At 37.0% G+C, this 22,448-nt stretch overlaps 2 protein-coding genes across 12 annotated transcripts in view; one reads left to right on the top strand and one right to left on the bottom strand.

Annotated features, from left to right (window-relative positions):
• Positions 1–22,448, top strand: part of NUMB (NUMB endocytic adaptor protein) — a 178,835-nt gene that overhangs the window by 144,128 nt on the left and 12,259 nt on the right. For 8 of the 11 annotated variants that reach the window (XM_057544229.1, XM_057544236.1, XM_057544232.1 and 5 more), the window contains 3 exons: positions 2,988–3,020; positions 19,149–19,223; positions 21,198–21,338. In XM_057544229.1, coding sequence (XP_057400212.1) covers positions 2,988–3,020; positions 19,149–19,223; positions 21,198–21,338 — 249 coding nt within the window. The remainder of the gene's footprint in view (positions 1–2,987; positions 3,021–19,148; positions 19,224–21,197; positions 21,339–22,448) is intronic. The other 3 variants (XM_057544234.1, XM_057544233.1, XM_007184423.2) reach the window with 1 other exon arrangement.
• PAPLN (papilin, proteoglycan like sulfated glycoprotein) overlaps positions 11,291–22,448 on the bottom strand; it is a 59,700-nt gene continuing 48,542 nt past the window's right edge. The window contains exon 28 of the transcript XR_009007724.1: positions 11,291–11,306. The gene's annotated coding sequence lies outside the window, so the exon portion shown is untranslated. The remainder of the gene's footprint in view (positions 11,307–22,448) is intronic.

Genomic DNA, 22,448 nt, shown 5'->3' with positions numbered 1-22,448 from the left:
ATGAAACCCTTTTGCATATCTCTAAAAGATCCTTATTTCCCTGTGGTCTCTTACAACTAAAATGAAATTGTGCATGTTTGGATTGCTTTTCTGGACATACTTAAACTTTTGAACTTTGAAGGAAGATTGACCACTTCTGACTTTTGATTCAAGAAGTTCTTTAAAATTTTTCTGACTAACCCTACCCAGGAGACTTGGAGCAAGTGTTGTATAATAATTTTGCACAGGCAAACAGGTATTTTTAAAAATAAGATTGAAGTTTTGGGAGACTAGTGCCAATTTCCTATTTATTATACTCACTGAAACTTCCCCTTCTATTAATACCCTTTCTAATGCTGTATGAAAAAGGCTGCAGAAAGTTGGAAGTCTTCAGATGTTGTTCATCTCAGATCATGTTAGTCCACAAAAATTCATGTTTTTTGTCTTCTTTTCATATTTTTACTATACAGAAATTTGTAGATGCCTTTTTCCCTTCTTTTACCGAACATTCATCTAACAAACATGTATAATCTACTGTGCCAGATGCTTATATTGTGCCCAAAGCTATGTGTCTGGAGATGTTTGTTTATTTTCATAGATGATAAATATTCCTCTTATCGTTTCAAATAAATGGAAGCAAATGTAAAAATGTACAGACCTACAGATTAAAGAAGAAATAGCATGTCTGGAACAAGTTTGAATGCCAAAAAAGTTTTAAAATTTAAAGAATTATGTAGCTCAGATGTACCAGTTACATAGGAAAACAAACATCTTAAACCTATCACTCAAATGATCTTTGAACTAAAAATGTAACATTCTAGCGCTTTTTAAATTTGTGTGGGCTTGAAGAAGCAGGATAATTTGCAAGTACAGTTTTTTTTTTTTTTCCTTCCAAGTAGTCCCTTACAATTTAGGATTACTTTAACTTCAGTTAGAAGTTATCAGCATACTTAATATTTTCAAATGAAAAGGTATTGTAACTAAACAACATATGCTTCTCAGAGCATAAATATGTTTAATTTTTTTTTACTTTATATGTATAAAGTTAGTTACAGTTATTTGCAATTCATTTACTTTGTGGCGTAATTTTACCAGTTAGCCACTTAGGGACTTAGATTATATAGGATAAATGACAGAAATGACTATAGCCCATTTTCAGTGCCTTAATGGCAGAGTTAGTTGCAGGGGGAGGAGTACTGTCATTTATCAATCTATTTTGTAAAAAGTGTATTGGGCCTTAGGTTATCTTGCTTGATACTGGTGCAAGATGCCTTTCCTTTTAAAATGTCTTTTCTTCCCATTATCTCTGTAAGTGTCTCTCCCTCTCTTTCTTGGTTTTAGACTAGTTTCATTACACTACCAGTTTCTAATATGTTGATTTTTTATTCGCTATTTGATAAATTTGTTTTAATGTATGTTCTTGTTTTAGCAGGTAAAAGAATCATAATTTAATTTTTTTTAAATTAATATTATTCTCTAATAACTGTCTTTTGATGCATTTTGCACGTCAACTTTTTTCATTAACATCTGAGGTCTTTTATAAATAGAAGGCAAACTCCATGTTTAACAGGAGCTTTTCTGGGAGCTAAATTAAATATTAACGAATCTCCTTCCCGCATCTTCCTATCCCTAAAGAATGGTGAATCTTTTAACTTGGGCTGCATCTTTTAAAAGCTGGTGGTTACCTAAAAGTCTAACGAAACTAGGGTCACCAAACTTGGCAGCAGAAATAAGCTTAGTCTTATTGTGATAACTATCCCAATTACCTTATTATATTTCTAGCTTAAGTTCAAAACATTTTGTGGATATATTTGATGCTGTTTGTGATTTTCAAAACCTAGAGAAAAAACAAACCATTCAGTGTTTGAGAGTATTGAATGAGTTTTATGAGTCAAATTTCTGTAGAGTTGTCTTTTTCTAGACATTTATTCACTATTAATAATGGATTATAAAAGGTAAAGGCTTAAAGTATAGTTCAACCAAAACTAGGAAATGTTAAAGTTAAGCTAGCTTGGGTGAGTTAGAACTCATCTACTTCGCATAAGTTCTTCAGATTTTAAATGGTGGCCAGTTTTCAAAATTTGTATATGCTTAAAAATTGGTGCTGGGACCACAGACAGTTGTGTCTCTCTTACCTACGTAGTTTTAGAATTGTATACTTATAACTGTCAGTACAAATTTCTTTCTTCTAAAACAGTAGCATTTAAAAAGAAAACAACCCTATTCTTCAAATTTTAGTTGTAGTTAACAGATGTGGTTTGGTTCTCAAATGTATTAGTTTTCTCAGCTCCAGTGAAAGCATTGGCCATGTGTTCTTTATAGATGATTTATTCTGTGTTTGAAATAGAACATATCTATTATTTCCCCACGATTGCTATGGAATCGATCAGCACACACATACATACAAACCTATCCTAATGCATAAGTAAGAATTCTCTAAGTGACATCTTGAACTCAGCAAGAAAAAGTCTGACAAGGACCCTCCCTTCACACTCATAATTTAAGTGTAGCATTTTTTAATGTTACTTTGTGATCATTTGAGTGTGGACTGGTTTTTTCATTGGTGACTTCCACATATTTGACCACTGATTTTAAATTGAAAAATGTATGTGAACCAATCAATTTACCACTCACTATTATGAAAATTTAAATGCAAATCTCACAAACCAGTATGTCCTAGTCTTTTTCTCTGCTGCCAAATTTGAATAATCTCTGTTTTAAAAGTCAGTAGAGAATGCTAAAGTAACTAGTTGCTCTGCATGGATACAGGTTCTGATTTCTTCTCTTTCTGCGGATTCTTAGGCCATACAGTATGTTTCGCTGCATTTTCATGCACCCTTCCTTTTTCCCTGTCACTCCTGGTATGGATAACTCTTTAAAACTCTCACTCCCTTCCCCTTCTCCTACTTTGCCCTTCACCCAACCTCTGTATGTGCTTATTGCTGTGAAACCCTGGGACATTTAGCCCATACAATAATAGCACTCGACTTGTCCCCCTGTTCCTCCAGGAAAGGAAGTTCTTCAAAGGCTTCTTTGGAAAAGTAAGTTTGATGCCACATTCATGCTTGCTTTATAAGGAGTTACACCCCTAGTATAGCACTGACACATTTTTTGAAAAAGAAGTACAGCTTTGGTTTCTTTGTAATACAGGAATTGATTTGACTAAGTATGGAAATTAATGAATTGGAAAGCTGCTATCTATGATATTACCTGTATGTCTGTTGGTACTAAATCTGATGATTCCTAGGAAAGTCCAATAAATAAATCAAATAGGTTAGAAAAGAATTGCTTCCTCAAGACTAGGTGTTAAAATAAATTTAATTTGATCTTGCAAAATTGTTCATATTAGCATATTTGTTGAGTTTTTTAACAAGTAAGTTTTACTTAGTGTTCAGTATTGACAGAGAAGTGGGAAGAAATACTAAATTCAAGTGAAAATTAAATGTATCCCAAATTTTACATTCATTGCTATTACTTTTTTTCAATCTAAGTTAAATTTCAGGTGAAGTAAGTGAAAGTACATAAACTTACCTTTGGGGATCCTATACTTTTTAACCTGGGATGGTAACCTAAGAAAAACTATCCTAATTAGTAGTCTACCAAATGTCTGTCATATGTGGAATGTTCTTTATGTAGATGCTTTTCAAAGAATGCTTGTTCAATGTTTAGATTTCCTTAGAATTAAGAATATATAGGATGGGACTTCCCTGGTGGCGCAGTGGTTAAGAATCCGCCTGCCAATGCAGGAGACATGGGTTCAATCCCTGGTCCAGGAAGGTCCCACATGCCGCGGAGCAACTAAGCCCGTGTACCACAACTACTGAAGCCCACGCGCCTAAAGCCCGTGCTCCGCAACAAGAGAAGCCACTGCAATGAGAAGCCTGCGCACCGCAACGAAGAGTAGCCCTCACTCAACGCAACTACAGAAAGCCCATGTGCAGCAACAAAGATCCAACACAGCCAAAAAAAAAAAAAAAAAAAAAAATATATATATATATATATATATATATAGGATGACAGTACAGAAATAGATAAATACATTTCTAACATTTTTGAGTAAGTGCTACGAAATAAGTCAGACTGAGACAGTATAAGAAAAAACTACTGTCATTGTATAACTGAGTGTACATTACTAAAAGTTTATGTGAATATGAAAATCCCATCACAGTTCGTTTTTCACTGGGTGGTTTTGTTACTTTAAAGGACGATTTTTTTTTCTGGCCCTGCCATGTGCCATGTGAGATCTTAGTTCCCTGACCAGGGATCAAACCCGTGCCCCCTGCAGTGGAAGCTCGGAGTCTTAACCACTGGGCCTCCAGGGAAGTCCCTAAAGAACAATTTTTAAAAATTATTAGTTTCCACTTTCTTCTCAATTAAATATTTTAGTTGTAACCCATTTTTTTTTTTTTACATGTTCTGGTTTAGGTCACCTTTATATTAATGTAAACAAATTTGAAGGATTTTTAGATTGAATGGTTTAATTCAGTAACTTCTGTCAATCTGAAATAAAAAGTCGTATAATTTACCCACACATGTCACAATAAAATTTTTTAGTAGATATTTTGAGCCTGAGTCAAATTAACAGGTCCGTAGAATGTGGGATCTATATCTACAAAGAATAAATCCTATAGACATTTGCATCATTATAAATAGACACTATAATTGTTAAGCAGATTTTTTTGGTGGAACATTTATTCTTTCCTAAATAGAATTTCTCAAAGCAATTTCACATCACCCCAATTACAATACAATTTTAATTATCTTCTAAGTGATCAGTTTTTAATATGTCAACTTTAGTAAAACAGTCTTTCTTGTCCATGAAGGCTAGGTAGAGAAAGCTAAAGGAGAAAATATTGATTTGGTTTATAGAAAAAACATGTTAAAGTATATTTTTTAAAAGGTTAAATATAACATGATGTTAAAGAACAAAGATAGCTCGCACTTGAGAATCAGCTCCAAGGTGGCAATATTCATTGCTATAAATAATGGGGTCATTGTGCATCTACAGTGTCACCAAACTGGGTCACACTGTGCTTCTTAGCTGTTTTCACTGCATTTTGCTACATGGCAAATCTATATGGTATGAGAAAGAAAACTATGAATTATCTCAATCCTTACAGTAACCCCGAAATTATTATTTTCCCCTGTTTTACAGTGAGAAAACTAAAGTTTACAGAGGTTAAGGGACCTGCCTGAATCCACAGATACAATAAGTGGTAGAATCTAGGATTTGAACCCAGATAATCTGATTCCAGAGTCTACACTCTTAATCACTATGCTATACAATCACTCAGTTTTCAGATTATTTACAAGCAAAGTTTAAAAGATTTAACCTTAAAAGATGCTAGTAAATAAAGAGCTTCCTGGAAACTCATTTTTACTTTCTAACTTTCTTCTTTAAAGGTAGTAATTTTTTTAAAAAATTCATTTATTTATTCACTTTGGCTGTGCTGGGTCTTAGTTGCGGCATGCGGGATCTTTAGCTTCGGCATGCAGACTTCTTAGTTGCGGCGTGCCTGTGGGATCTAGTTCCCCTACCAGGGAATGTACCCGGGCCCCCTGTACTGGGAGCGCGGAGTCTTACCCACTGGACCACCGGGGAAGTCCCTAAAGGTAGTAATTTAATTTTGGATTTTTGTCTCTTGTCAATTTACTTTGTTACTAGTTAATGCTTTAAAGAATCTTTTTCAGTGGTTCAGACTAACATTTTATTTATTTAGAGATGTTTAAATCATACTAGTGAGATTTTCTTAAAAGATACTGATTGATCCCATAATGTGAACAAATATGAACCTCAGAATTTTTTTTTCTTCCAGTTTTATTGAGATATAATTGACTACAGCACTGTATAAGTTTAAGGTGTGCAGCATAATGATTTGACTTCATACATCATGAAATGATTACTGCAATAAGTTTAGTGAACAACTCTCATCTCACAGAGATACAATACAGAATTCTTATGTTATTGTGGGGAGAATTCTTTTTATGGCCAGGCAGTTTTATTCGTATGTACAATTTTTTTAATTACAGTAAGTCATTCAAAGAGTTTGGAAAATCAAGGGAGAAAAAACCATCACCTATAACTTTCCAGAAATGTGCTTTTAAGTGAAAAACTTTTCTTTAATTTGGAGCCTTTTAAACCTTTCAAGTTGCCATCATTCAACTCACATTCACACTAATCTACAAGAAGTAGTCTGGTGAAAGAGATTTGGTTTGTTGAGTTTGCTAGGTCAATTGTGTTTTGATGAAAGCTAAAAATGAAGAATCTCATAGGGAGTTTTTATCTAGTAGAGTTCCTCATAAATTTTGATACTTTCTTAGCCTTCTTATCATGTATGGTTTAATGGTCCAGGATAAAGAGAACAACAGTTGCCAAGTGTTTCCATCAAACACATTTGGAGAAAAGTAGGTAGATGGGAGAATTATTAGCCCTGATTCTGAATTTGTAAATCATGGCCAGGAGAACTGCTGCTGCTTTTCCCTAAGTTGTGTCCTGGACCTGACCACCCTGTCCTATTCCTGTCGGGGGCCTGACCTCCCTGTTCCTCCAGCAAATGGGAGCAGTACCTTCAGAAGCTTTAGCAGTGAGGAACAGATAAACCTGGGTGTGTTACAGGGCTGTATTATTAACCCGTTGTAAGATTACACACATCTTAAAAGAGAAGGAAAAAAAAACCTGAGGCTCTGAAATACCTTTTTCTAAACTTAGCTACATTAAATTGCTCATTTTTTTAGGAACGTCAAGAATGTACTCAACTTTTTAGGAGGTATTACATACAGCTTCTAGTGTATTTGGCCATACTCGGCAAATATTTTATTACCAAGCAATTACGTGACACTTAACATTTGAAAAGGATATTAAAATTTTAATGTATTTGGGGAAACTCATGAGCTAAGTAATCTATATTACCATTTTATGAGGAACTGACTGAACACAGAGATATAAAATGTTTTGGGCCACCCTATTAGGTCTCTTTTTAAAGCCATTGTATTAGAAAAATTCAGTTCAGTCTACCTCCTGTGAGTCTTTCTCCTGGGTGTGTCCTTTACTGCTGACACAAAACACTTTACTTCTAGTCATCAAATGTGTAGAGATTTTTTTCCCTAACCAAACAATTCTCTGTGACACCAGCTAGGTGTCCTACAATTTAACTCAATTCTAACACTATCTACTTGGAGATAGTGTCAGATCCCACAGATTTAAAGACTCAGTCTCACAAGACTGCTCCCACCCACTTCAGATGCCAATTGCAATTGTAGGTCCCCAGGTTACCCATAATAACGTCTGTCTAATTTGGCTACAAATTGGAGGTTCCCATGACCTCCTCCTCAGGTTTGATTAATTTGCTAGAACAGCTCACAGAACTGAAGGAAACACTTAATGTTTACCAGTTTATTAAAGGATATGATAAAGGATACAGGTGAAGAGCCAGATGAAGAGATACATAGGGTGAAGTCTGGGAGTGTCCCAAGGGCAGGAGCTTCTGTCCCTGTAAAATTGGAGTGTGTCACCTTCTCCATGTGGATGTGTTTGCCAACCTGGAAGTTCTCTGAACCTGGTACTATTGGGATTTTGTGGTGGCTTCCTCACGTAGGCTTGATAGATTATTTATTCCAATTCCAGCTCCTCTTCCCTCTCTAGAGGATAGGGGTTAAGGCTGAAAATCCTAAGCTTCTCATCATGGCTTGGTCGTTCTGGCAACAAGCCCTCATCCAGGAGCCCACCCAGGGTTGTCTCATTAAACAAAAGATGCCCCTCACTTAGGAATTTACAAGGGTTTTCGGAGCCCTGTGTCAGGGATGGAGTCCAAGACCAAATATCAGGACAAGAGATGCTCTTTGTGTTCTTATCACTTAGGAAATTACAAGGATTTCAGGAGGTCTGTGCCAGGAACCAGGGACAGAGACCAGTATATATTTTCTACCATCTCATAGCCATCTACTTGTATTTATGTAGTACTTTATAGTTTGTGATGTGTTTTGACCTACTTTCTAACTTGTTACTCACAACAGCTCACTGAGTTAGACGTGATAGTTCATGAAACTACATTTTACAAATGAATAAACAAGCTCAAAGAGGTCACCCAGCTAGTAGTAAATGGCAGTGCCTACCCTGAAACCAAAGTTTTCTGAAACTTAGTGCAGAGTTCTTTCACCTACCCTGTGTTGTTCTGTCATTCAAAAGCGTTGGCCTCTGCTTTCCTCGGATAGGCTTTAATTATAGTGAATGGAGAAGTGTCAAATGCAGGGGGCACTAGACAGCTCAAGGGCCTGAATGCTTCCCACAAGCATGCATTGTATGGCCTGCGCACAGTTCATAAATTTGGATTCGTTGCTAATATTCAAACATTGAAAGTTTTCACATCAAAACTATTACATCTATCTTAAGAATGGAAGATCTGGCAAAACGGCATGCTTTGTATGCAGCACCAGTGGCTTGAGCTGAGTACCAGTTGTGCCCTTTGGTTGCCTGTTTGCCACATCCCTGCAACTCCCTATGGTCCCTACATTCAGCCTGCTTCACTCATTTTGTTACCGCTTTTATCTGTAAGCATTTGAGTTTGTGAACTCCTCCCTGGGCTATTGTTTGATTGTGGTGTGGGGCGGGGGGGGTGCCTGTTAACCACTTCTAACTGCATAAAAAGCACCAAAAATATTATAATATTTGTTTTAGCAGATACTGTTAATGTACTGCCAGATATAATTTTTCAAGTTTTGATGCTGTTACAGTTGTTAAATGGCATCATTAGAAATGGTTATATTTTAGAGAACACATAGTTGAAAAGTAATGCAGGGTTATATTGTTTTCAACTAATTATCAAGAGTAAAACATTTCATGGTATTTATGACCACTGTTAAGTCAGTGTACTCACATCTACATTCTAATTAGATTTCGTAAATTTTCTTCTCAATGGCAAATTGTACTTAGTGCTTATCTTCACTCTGGATCCTTTCCTTTACACGTGAGGAAATATCACTTGCTGCCTCTTTCCTTTTCTTCCTTTCTGTTTTTTAAATTCTCATGCCCTTTCTTCTATAAATTTTACCTTCTTTTGTATTTTATTAGGTGCATCTTTTAGGATTTGGTTTATTTATCCTTTTGAAGTGCAATATAACAAATTTCTGAAGAAGAAAAAAGACAATCCCAAGAGTACTCAGAAGATTTCCATTGATCCTTGGTTTCAGTATTTCCTGTGACATGATCAACTAATATGTCAAAGCCCTGGCCATTGATCTTTTCTAGATTTAAAAAAAATTCATTAACCTTTGGAGTTACCTTTTTTATTTGTATTCATGAAGACTTAGTGGTTCTCAAGCCTCAGGTCACAGTGTCTAAAACATACTAGGGACTGTGCTAGGCTATCCAGATCAAAGATGAGCAGACAATCTCCATTTTTTAAGTCCAGTTTACTCTCATTTTCAGATGACTATTTGACTCCTCCTTCCTTTTCCTTAAACCTCCAGAATTTCTTACTCTGTTCTCTCTTTCAGTTGATGACCTTGCTTCCTACTTCACTGAAAAAATAGAATCAACCAGAAGAGAACTCTCGAACATGACACCACATCTACTCACCTACGTGAATCTGTGCATATATACTCTGCTTTCCCTCCTATTCAAGGGATGAACTGTCTGTGCTCCTAGCTGAGGCCAACTCCTCCACAGGATTCTTACACTAGCTCTTACTCATTCCAGTAATGCTACCCCCCTCCTCCATAAGCAGTTTTTCTTTCTCTAGTGGATCATCCATTAGCATTAAAACAAACCATCTTTCTAAAAAAAGGTTTCTTCTTGGTGCCTTCAGTTTCTGCTCTCCTTTCCCCTATTAAACTCATTTAATCAGACTTTTATTTACTCAACCTATCAGCAGCATTTGGTGTAGCAGCCAAATCCCTCCTGCTCCTCGAAACAGTCTATTCATTTGGAGTTCAGGTGTCATACTCTCTTGATTTTCCCTTGTGTTGATGCCTACTTCTTAGTCTGTGGACTGTTCTCTACCTACACTTCTCCCTTGATGATCTCATCCAGTGTCATGGATTTAAATACCATCTCTATGCTGATGATTTTGAAAGTTCTGTCTCCAGACATCTGCCCTGAACTCCATAGTGGTACTTCCATCTTAGAAGCAGTACAGCATAGGGGTCAAGGACACAGGCTGGGGATCTGGATTAATTGTATTTAATCCTGGCTCAGCCACTTATTAGCTTTGTGACCTTGGGAGAGGTTCTTAACCATTCTGTACCTCAGCTTCCCCACTTATAAAAAAAGGATAATACTAATTCCAGCTTCACGTGATTGTTGTGAAGATTAAATGAGTAAATATAAGCAAAGTGTACAGAATAGCCTGTCATATTGATGTGTCAGTATCATCATCATCATTCAACATTTCACACTAACGTGTCACAGACCAAATTCCGAAACGCTCTCCCACATTACTCTTCCCTAGTCTTTCCCATCCCAGGCCATGTGCTTTAGCCACAAATCCTGGATCTGATCTTGACTCCTCTCTTTCTCTTTTACCCTGTATCCATCCCATCAACAGTTCCTGTCTCACTACCCTCCACCACTACTGCCATGGTCCAAGCCATCTTCTCCGCTCACCTGAATCATTGCATTAATGTTCTACACAATCTGCTTTCATTATTGTCACCCTGCCATCTGTTCTCAGGATATCAGTCAGAGTGATCTTTTTAAGACAGAGGTCTGATTGTGTTGCTCCACTGCCCTAGATCCTCCAGTAGCTTCCTGACCTACTCAGGGTAAAAACCAGTCTTTTAGGCCTAGCAGGCCATTATACATGCATTATCTCTGTCCCTTTTCCTATCTTCTCCTATTCTTGCTTCCTGTGTTCCAGCCACACTAGCCTCCTTGCTGTTCCCTGAGCATACCAGGTATGCTTCCACCTCAGGACCTTTGCACTTACTGTACCCTCTAATCTGGAACACACATCATCCAGATATATGCATGGCTCACTTCCTCATCTCTTCCCATTTGTTCAAAAGCCCCATTTTCACTGAGGCAGTCACTGAGAGAACCTTATTTTAAATTTCAAATACCACCCATCTCCATATACAAACACTCACTATTCCCCTTCCTAGCTCTGTTTTCCTCTGATAGGGGTAATCACCATTTGTCATAGCATACATTTTACTTATTTGTTTTTTTTTTATCTCTTCCTCACTAAAACATAAATATTTTGTGGACAGAGATCTTCACCTAATTTTGTTCACTGCTGAATCTTCAATGCCTAGAATAATTTGTGGTCCATAGTAGCTGCTCCAAAATGTCTGAGTTAGTGAATGACAAATGCAGTGCTTTCAAGTTCACCCTGTAGTGGGAAAAACCAGACAGGTAAAAAAAGGTAGTTAACAAATTGTGTAACAATAATAGGTACTACTGGAGCAGAGAGGGACAGTGAATGTTGGAGATTGTGATTAAGGCTTCTGAGAGGAGATGATACCTGAGGCTGAGACTTAAAACTATGACTTCCAGTTAAACTAAGTTAGAGGAAAAAGGCATAGAAGGAACAGCATTAACAGGGCCACTGGGGTGACAGAGAACCTGCTCCAACTCATTCACTTATTCAACCTAGGGATATACAGAAGGAGACAGAAGATAAGACCCAAGTTTATGGTATGGATGAAAGATGGTGGGGAAATCATTCACTGTGAGAAGAGGTATGATGAATTTGGTTTTGGACAGGTTGAATTTGAGGTCCCTGTGGAATTTTCACTCTTTCTCTTATATGCATTTGAAACTTAATGAACTTAATATGAACTTAAATGAACTTAATATTAGAATAATTTCTGTTCTAGGTTCCCTCCTCCTCTCAATTAAAAGTGATTTGTAAACTAGAAGAGCTAAGTAGCCTCCAAAAATCTCGCCTTTGTTGTTTGGTTCATGACGTGCTATTATCCTTATTTTCTCGAAAGCCTTTAAAGGCCCTTCTCACTTAAGAAAGTGCAGGTTAAAAGTTACTGTACTTTTAAGGAAGCAGCCATTGGAGATAGTACCAGTCTCAAATCCTACAGAAAGTTGTGTTTCTCTGAGGTACATACTGTATCTTGGAATTATAAGACAAAATTTGTTCATTACACAGTTCTATTCAGAAATTCAAATGTCATCAAATGATAGATTTGAAGGCCCTCTCAGATTAAAAAAGAAGAAGAAGCCAAGTTTCCTGTTAAGGAAGTCTCTCATTCACTCATTACAAGACACACCGTGTCATGGTTGCCTACTAATATATCATTATTACTCCATAATGACTGGGTTATCTCTGTGTGTAGGTGTGACAGAAAGACTGACCAGAGATTCTTTACGTATTGGGTACCCTTGAAGACCTCTTTGGTGTGTAGCAGAAAGAGCTTTGCACAATAGAATGGCAAATCACCGTTGCTCAGAAAGAGTGGCTTGCTCTACCCTTCCTGCCCAAATTTGTCTGTTTGCTGCTGTTGATTCTTAACATTTCATAGCTATGCCAAATTATGCTTCTGTGTGTCTTTAGCATTTCTTTGCTTTGGCTTACATAACACCTTTTTGCTCTTGTCTATCATATGCCCAGCACAATTGTCTTGCCTCCAAATATCACTTCTATTTATGTGATTAATTGTGTGTTCTTATCTCACTGGTGGCCTTGGGAATCATAGAACTTTAGAGTTGGACTGCGCCTGAGTTCGGGTCTCAGTTTAAAATAATAGGATATAAGCACATTTGTTCAAAAAAAGAAAAGAAATAGAATTCAGAGACAATTCCAAACAGTTCTAGTATTTCAGTATAATGAATTGTCTTTCCAAAACAGGTTTAATCACTTTCCAGGGGTTATGATGATTTATATCAGAGGTCATCAAACTATGGCCCACTACCTATTTTTATAAATAAAGTTGTATTGGAACAAATCCATGTCCATTTGTTTACATATTGTCTATGGCTGCTTTTGTGCAGCAGGGCAGAGTTGGGTAGTTGTGACATAGACTGTATGGCCTGCGAAGCCCTAAATATTTGATATCTGGTCCTTCACAGAAAAAGTTTTCCAATCCATGATTTAAACAGTTTAGAAACATACTTCTCCAACTGGAAATCTGAAGTACTTCCCCAGATAACAATATGTAAAACAAGAGTGACTGTGAGGATCTGTCAGCATACTGAGAACACTACCAACTTGTGATCTCCATCCATTTAAAAAAATTTTTAAGTGGTGTCTACTAAAAAAACAAAAAACAAAACAAACAAAAAAACCCCTGGAGATTAATAGGTAGGTAGATGGCAGTTCTTTATTGTAATTAGTTATTTCATTGCCTTTTATTGTGAGTAGCTTTTATATTTAGGGGAAATGATCTTAGTGTACTGAGTTTGTTTAGTTACTATCTCCTTGTCATTTTTGCAACCTTTTTGTCTTTCTTCACTGGTATTTTCACGTTAAGATTACCTGTGCATTCTCTTACTTGCAGTACAAGTTTCCTGATTTAATAATTTGTAATAGACCCATTTCCTGCTATCATTTTCTCCAGTGTCAGAGTCTGCTTAATTTCTGTATTGGTTTATATCTACCCAAAATAAAAGGTGTTTAAGGGAAATGTTAGTTTTAAAATTTTAACATGGATATTTAGAGAGTTGAGTGGTTACTTGAAAATTATACTTATATTTGACATTTTTCACTCATAGGGTAGCTTGATCCTTCTCAGTTTAAATTCTAAGTTACTGAAGTTCTGTTCATGTTAGACCCATTTTCTTTCCTTGAAGAATAAGCAGTTTTCTCTTTGTTGTAAAACTATTTTTCATGCATTAACACTATTCAGTGTGAATTCTACCTATAACCTTGAAATTATTATTAAAATAGAAAGCGTTGGAACCATGGTGATGAAATAATTCTTACTGTCTCACATATACGTTACCCCTACCACATTTTTATTAGTGTCTGAAGTATTATGTAGTCTTTTTTTTTTTAAGGGGTGTTTGTGTCACTAAGATGTATGTATATTCTATCATATAATAACGCATATATGTGGAATCTAGAAAAATGGTATAGATGATCTTATTTGCAAAGCAGAAATAGAGACATAGACGTAGAGAACAAATGTATGGATACCAAGGGGGAAAGGGGTGAGGAGGGAGGAATTGGGAGACTGGGGTTGACACATATACATTATTGATACTATGTAGAAAATAGTCAGCTGATGGGAACATACTGTATAACATAGGGAGCTCTACCTAATGCACTGTGGTAACCTAAGGGAAGTCCAAAAGGGAGGGGATATCTGTATGTGTATGGCTGATTCATCTTGTTGTGCAGTGGAGGCTAACGCAACATTGTAAAGCAACCATACTCCAATAAAAATTAATTTTAAAAAATTTTTAAAAAGTTTTTAAAGATGTATGTATATTCTACATTTTATACTTACTCTGGGTTATCTCTTTTTTTAGTCCTGTGGCTAGCTAACTTTGGCCTTATCTCCTGAGGTATTGGCTTAAGTAGATAGTTTTAGGGCAAACAAAAGGAAAACTTTCATCTTCTATGACTTTTATCATTTTCTAAAAAGTGTTTAGGAATCTTAGTTTGTATTATCAGAATGAAAGACACTAAAGTTTACAGATAGTTCAGAAGCATTACTACTTTAGAATTTGTGAGAGGAAGTCCGGACTTAATTTCAGCTGCAGGTGTCTTTGAGTGTTAATATCTCAATACCTGACTGAAGTAATTGTAATGTGGCAAACTATACTGACATCCAAGAACTGGCACTCAAATGTATGAACAAATGGAAGAATTCATATTATCTGTTTTCTTTCCCTATTTAGAGAAATCAGATGCTGTGAAATATAAATACAATGCTTCACTGATATATTAGTACAACACTATAAAAATTAATATAAAGACATACCTCAAAAAGCAGAGATATTTTCATAATAGTCTAATAGGGCCGATAAAATATTTCCCTGTATATGATAAGGAAACTAAATGGGGAACAGTCCTATTCTAAAATGACCTTTTATTTTTCCCACTGTTAGTCTCCCAACCTTGTAGTAGTTCTGTCTGTTGCCTCCGATGCTGAACACTGTAGGCTGCAGTTGCACAATGAGCATATTGATATAACTGCAAATTGAAATTTCTTACACAGGATTTTCAGTGCCTTTTGGCAGTCTTCTGTGTCACTGATTAGCTGTCTCCTATTTCCTACAGCAGATATTTAGCAAATTTATTCTTTCAACAAATATTTCTTAAACTCCTACACTGTACCAGGCATTGTTCTAAGCTCTGAAGTTATAGCAGTGAACAATAAGGATGGAAAAAACCCTGCCATCATGGAGCTTACGTCCCAGCAAAATACTAAATGCTACATAAGCGTTGGTTAAATATGGGCAGTTACAGTTGTTGATGGGGTGACTGTTGTCCCAGTTTGCCTGAACAGCCCCAGCTTAACACCTGTTTCTGGGTTTTAATAGTGTCCCCTTTCACTTCCAAAGTGGTCCCAGTTTGGACAGTAAATTATATGGCCACCGTAGTTCTAAACCTTTTACATCTATTTATTTATTGAATCCTCATAATAATCCCATGAGGTATGTGACATTATTAATATCATTATGCAGATGTGGAAACTGAAGCATAGAGAGGTTAAGTAATTTGCCCTTGGTCATACTAGTAAGTGGCAGAACCAGAATTCAAACCCAGACAACAGCCTGGCTCCAGAGTTTGTGCTGAGTCACGATACTGTACCACCCCAGTGCTGCTGTGGTAAATCTGCTTTCTTATTCTGCCTGTCTACCTTCTTCTCCCTAGCAAAGTAAAGCAGGTAATCTCATCTCCTTGACAGATGAATTTGTGGCTCTTTGGAGTGAACTTCCTCAACTTGTCACTCACTCCTTTACAAATCTGTCTTCATTTTTACTTGGCTTCACTCCATCCCTCTATTTCAAGGAAGGGACATCCCTCTTCCCATCTAAAACTTGTATTCTAGCCTCATCCCATTTTGCCTCCTGGAGGACTTTGTTCTCTACATTACTCTTTTTGGGCCTTCAGTCTCCATCTTTCCACTGGCTTTTCCCATTCAGCATATAAGCATGATCTGTTGTTGTTGAAAGTGGGTGTTACTCCTTCAAGAAGCTTTATTGTTGGGAGAATTTTTTTTAAGTTTATTAATATAATGATGATAAATGAATACCAATTATTTATTACCCCCTTTAAATTCCAGGTACTGTATATATCTCTGATCCTTTTACCAACCCTACAGATACTTTACAGATGAAGAAATGGCAGCTCAGAGGACTCCATAACTTGCTTAGCTTATGGGTAGTAGCATTGAATTCAGACTTGTATTTGTCTTACTCCAAAATCCATTCTATTTCTAGTATATCATGTTAGTTTACCACAATTCTGAAAGGACGTCCCTTGATCCTCTGCTTGTCCTCCATCGCCTTATAGCTCTTTTTGTAGAAAAGCTTTTTTAAAGAGAGTATTTAACATGTGTAGACTCCTCTTGCCTTTCATTTACTTCTCAACCCATTCTAGTCTGACTTCCGCCTTTTTATTACTCAGATCCTCCAAAGAAACAAAACCACCGTCTGTCTCTCTCTTTCTCTCTGTCTCTGTGGGTGTGTGTGTGTGTGTACATACACACAGAGGCCAGCAGGCTGGAAATTCAGGCAGAGTTTCTGTTACAGACTTGAAGCAGAATTTCTTCTCAGGGAAACCTCAGTTTTTAACCCTTAAGGCCTTCAACTGATTGGATGAGGCCCAGCCATATTATCAAGGGTAATCTCCTTTACCTAAAGTTAGTTGATTGTGAATGTTAATCATATCTGCAGAATACCTTTATAACAACATGTAGACCAGTGTTTGATCAAACAACTGGGCAACCATAGACTAGCCAGTATGACACATAAAAATAACCACCACAACCTCTATCACTCTGTGGTGTCTTACTCATTGCTAAATCCAGTGGACATTTTTCACATCTTTCCTTAACTTGGTCACTTTGCAACATTTGACATTTTGGACCACCTGTTACTTCTCGAAACCCCTCTCCCTTAGTTTCAATGACCCTCATCTTTTTTCATTCTCCTGTCCCTCTGGCTATTCCTTTTCTGATATTTCATTACTTGTCTCCCAATTCCTTAATTATTAATGTTCTCTCCTGTCCTTGGCCCTCTTATTACTCCCGCAATTGATGTCTCCCCAAACTAAAATTCCATCTTAGAATTCTCTACTGAGCTTCAGACCTGTATATCCAATTGCTTGGATGTTGCACAGACATCTCAAACTTTGCTTGTCTAAAACTGAAATCCTATTCTCCCACTCTCCAACTTGCTTCTGCATCTCTTCTTTCTCTGTCTTAGTTTGTGGTACCATCTCCACCCAGTTAGTTTACCAAGCCAGGAACCAGAGAGGAGTCTTCAGCATCTCTCTTACATTTACCATTTAAGACTTTCTCATCTCCATTCCTATCTCAACCAAGAGAGCTCAACCCTCATTTTCTCTCACCTAGAATCTCGTTGTGGTATTTCTACCTCCCATCAGTCTCTTTCCAACCCCTCTACACTGCTGCCAAAGTGATATTTTAAAAATGCAAATCTGTTTATTCATGTTTAAAATTCTTTCAGTAGCTCCTAATTGCCCACAGAATGAAGATAGAATTCTTTAGCAGGCACGCAGTCCTCCATGGCTAGGCCTTTCTGCTCTTTATATTCCACTGCGCCTCGCTCACCCATCCTACTTCAAACCACACTGAAATATTTATAGAGCCCAGATTTGCTGTATTGTTGGCTTCCACGTCCTATTCTGCTGTTTCTTCTGCCTGGAATGTCCGCTACCTCTATTATTTCCCTGCCTTCCTACCCCCACCTGGGGCATCTAGAAAAATTATTTTAGTACCCAGTTCAATCTTTGGTTTGGAATAACCTTCCCCCAATTCCACAAATAGATTTGACCATACCTCCTTTCTGACATTGTTACAAACTTTTCAACTCTACTGTAGCACTTATTACTGTATTATTTATTTTTTGTTTATCTGTCACCTTTCAGTGGACTGTGTGAACTCTTCGAGTATTTCTACTGCCTGGCATATAATAGGCTCTCATCAGATTTGTCGTGGTGGTGGAAACGGAGCCCAGAGTGGATTATACAGTTCACTTAAATAAGGCCATGCCTTATTGAGGAGTGCTGGGCTTGGACATGTATAGTGAGGAATGGTAGACATTTCTTTATCTTCCTTTGTTCCTTCTAGAGGCTGCTGTTCCAACCTTTAGTACCAGATTCCTTTTGATCTATACTTTTTATGATGTTCTGATACCTATTCTCAGCCTTCACTTTGCTTTTGTTTTATTTTGCTTGTATCTTTGGAGCAGTTAAAAAGAAAGGAAGCTATTTAAATTACTATTACAAACTCCCACTGTCCCATTTTCATTCCATCACAGGAGAAATCATACATCAGTTTGTTCTCATGTGATTCTTGTGTGCCAAAAGTCTTTTCTCAGCCAGTAAAAAGAATTCATGTTATAATGACTATTTTTCCAACAGTTTTTTAATTCTCCTATGTCCCCAAAATGTCTCCATGCATTTAATGTCAAATTAAAAACTAAACCAGTTCTGTGTTAATCCTGAGAGAAGAAATAATGGTTTTTAAAGATTGTTAAAGGAATAATGAAGCCTTCTTGGGTTTTTAATATGAAAATTTCAGGTGACCAAGGGTCCTGCTATACACATTGGGGCCAAAGGATAGTAGAATGGCCAGCATCTCAGTTTAGACTTATGTATTACTTTCTACTCTAAATGCACTTGTAGAAGCTACTTGTGGTGTAACTCCTTATGTATTTAATATTTATCTAACTCTTGGTTTTCGTGGTTGAGTTTTGAAATGAGTAAAGAATCTACTTATTCTTTGCCCTTTACAGAATGTGATATCTTGGTTTTTATTCCATCTCTCCCCCTTACCCTTTACTTAATTTTATCTTATTATTTTGCATTGTGTTTCTAAAATAATGGCTTTGGCTTGTTTTTTCTTGAATGTTTCTGCAGTTTGGTTTGAGTATCTAGCTTTGGCACCCTTCCTGAACTTGACTCCATCTGTACTTGTGACTTTTGGAAGGCAGAAGTCAGTGTTTTCTAGGGAGATGACTATTTTTTAATATTATATATGTGTGTGTCTCCCCCACCCCCTTCCTTTTTGGTTTCTCTTAAAAGACTGGAAAGAAAGCAGTTAAGGCAGTCCTGTGGGTATCGGCAGATGGACTCAGAGTTGTGGATGAAAAAACTAAGGTAAAACTTTCATAAGCTTAAATGTTACTGCTCATATGTTTTTTATCCCTATGATCAAATATAATGCCATTAAGCTGTTGTAGTCACTCTATATCCTTCCACTTTGTCCAAAGAACGATCTTTGGAGAGACTAGTTAATGTTCAGAAAAACCAATTTAGTTACTGATTTACCTTATGAAAAATAGAAGAGAATTCTCTCAACATTTTGGTCTACATGACACAGCATGTTTAGCCTACGGCGTATTAGCGTTTAATGTTAAGATCTGAGTTCTGTTTTTGTTCTGACACGTTAAAAACGTTTACCCCCACAAATATGATGTGAAAAATGATGGACCTTTTATTGATATCACAGTTAAAAAATTTTTTTAAAAAAAGTTGATAGACCATATCTAAAATTTCTTCTTGTTCCTTAATAAAACACTATTTTTAGAAAGTGATATTTGAACTGATTAACCTACTATTTAACTGAAGACTCAATTTAAGTGAAATCTTAAGGACTAGTAAATTGCTCGTTTGGTTAACATTTATTTAGAATCCACACAATATCTCAAATAATACGTAGCACTTTGCATTTGAAAGAAAGTGATCCTACATGCCTAAATAAGAATAGACATAGACTCTGCCCTTAGAGAGCATAAGGTGTTATTTATATAAGTACATTTAATCATTAATTCGAACTTTCTAAGAGACCTAAATCTGGAGAAATTTTAACAAGAAGGCAATTTTCAAAAAGAAAAAAGAAAAAAAACCCTCAGGTGTCACTGGAAGGAGGAGAAAGTCTGGCAGGTAAAGAACAGTTTTCATGGGTAGCTTGCCTGATATATTGTAAGTGATTTAATTTAGCTACAGTTTAGTTCTTTTCACTAAGGCTTTTCTTTTTTTTTAAGTTCAAGAGAAGTGGTAGTCTTAAATGTACATTACAATTGGAAATAACTGTCATTTTAATTAGCTTATTTTGTGTAGTTTTCATTAGTGGTTTGGGTGAAATTTGTTGTATGTGGAGGCTATATTTTTAGTTGCTTTACACGATAGTTAGAAAGTGATGTTGCCCCCTAGTGGTTACTTATAACACTGGAATTAATTAATTTACTTCTTCCCGCATTGAGTGATAATAGTAATTGATGACTTGTCATCCTGGGACACATCATGAGCAGAAGAGAAATTTTGCAATATGTATAACAAATGAAGGGCTCATATTTAGAATATATAAATGACTCCTACATATCAAAAGAAAAATGGCAGATAATCCAAAAGACTTGAATCACTTTGCTGAAGAGGAAATTCATAGTAATCAAGGTTATACAAAATAAAATTATAATGAGCCACCAGCATTGCAAAACTTTAAAGAATTGACTGGCAAGTTTGTGGAGCAATAGGAATTCTCATAGTTATGCGTTATAAAAGCCATTTTGTTTGCATGTTTTAGCACTTACAGCCCCCATCTCAGCATCTAGGGATTTTAGGCCACTGGAATATCACACAGAAGAGCCAAAGAGCGTCAAGATTTTAAAAAACATTTTGTGCAATGTTTATACTATGTGTAGACGATGTCATTCAGCAAGTATATAAACATAGAGAGTCATACTCAAATGATCAGTAAGTTAATAAATACATAGAGCTGTTCTGGAAATGATGTTATTTGAATGTAAGTTATTTGGAAATTGGATTAAATTTATTGATTTACATATATTGTAAAATTGAACATGGAATTTACCATCATAAAACTAGAATCAGCAGGCATATATTATATACATGAAGATGAAGTGAGGGAGGCATCTGGGGAAAGTGCCTCTTGGGATTTCTCCTAGGTCAAATTCTTAGTATTCAGACTTCTGGCTCAGATCCAGCTATTCTATAGCCTTGATGCATTAGATGTAGAGATTTTGTGTTGTGAAATGAACATCCTGTGTTTCTTCTGAGAAACTTGATTAACCTCATAAGTCCTCTATTCCTTTGTGTTTTCCTTTTTTCCAGGACCTCATAGTTGACCAGACAATAGAAAAAGTTTCTTTCTGTGCCCCAGATAGGAACTTTGATAGGGCCTTCTCTTACATATGTCGTGATGGCACAACTCGGCGCTGGATCTGTCACTGCTTCATGGCTGTCAAGGACACGGTGAGTCCAATAGCATGGATTTCATCATGACTAGCCTCAGTCACCAGACTCCTTCTGGGTTGGCTCAGCCCAACAGTTTCCACTGCATTTTTAACAAGTACGTGCTGTTACAGCACTTGGAAGTGCCTAAACTAGCCTGCTTTCACTCCTTTTATTCAAGCAATTCACACTCTTGGTATAACCCTACCACTCACAGAGCAAGATGATTGGCTGAGATCCAAGGTCATTAAAGGAAAGTAAAAGTTCTCTGGTGATGGTGGCTGCTAAACTTTCTTTGAAACTTTTCATTATTAGAACTATTTTCAAGATCCTTACATGCATTTGTTTGCTAATTCATCTGGGTAGAAGATATTGGCATTTGAAAGGCGCTTATAAATTCATTTACAAAGCGACTCTACCACAAGAACTGAGTGGGAGTATATTTTCAATTAAAAAAATAGAAATACTGGGCTTCCCTGGTGGCGCAGTGGTTGAGAATCTACCTGCCAGTGCAGGGAACACGGGTTCGAGCCCTGGTCTGGGAAGATCCCACATGCCGCGGAGCAGCTAGGCCCGTGAGCCACAATTACTGAGCCTGCGCGTCTGGAGCCTGTGCTCTGCAACAAGAGAGGCCGCGATAGTGAGAGGCCCGCGCACCGCGATGAAGAGTGGCCCCCACTTGCCGCACCTGGAGAAAGCCCTCGCACAGAAATGAAGACCCAACACAGCCATAAATAAATAAACAAATAAATTAAAATTTAAAGAAAAAAAAAAGTAAAAAAAAAAAATAGAAATACTAAATTATGGTACAGTGAACTATGCTAGAAATTGTTACATAGTAGAAATTTTGGTTTTGTTTAAAAGTAGAGAATAGGGACTTCCCTGGTGGTGCAGTGGTTAAGAATCCTCCTGCGAATGCAGGGGACGCGGGTTCAAGCCCTGGTCCAGGAAGATCCCACATGCCACGGAGCAGCTAAGCCCGTGCGCCACAACTACTGGGCCCGCGTGCCTAGAGCCCGTGCTCTGCAACAAGAGAAGCCGCCACAATGAGAAGCCTGTGCACTTCCACGAAGAGTGGCCCCCGCTTGCCACAACTAGAAAAAGCCTGTGTGCAGCAACGAAGACCCAATG

The sequence above is a fragment of the Balaenoptera acutorostrata genome, chromosome 3, assembly GCF_949987535.1.
Source record: "Balaenoptera acutorostrata chromosome 3, mBalAcu1.1, whole genome shotgun sequence".
Lineage (NCBI taxonomy): Eukaryota > Metazoa > Chordata > Mammalia > Artiodactyla > Balaenopteridae > Balaenoptera > Balaenoptera acutorostrata.
Note: the sequence above shows the minus strand (reverse complement) of the source record. Positions and strands in the feature narration are given on the sequence as shown.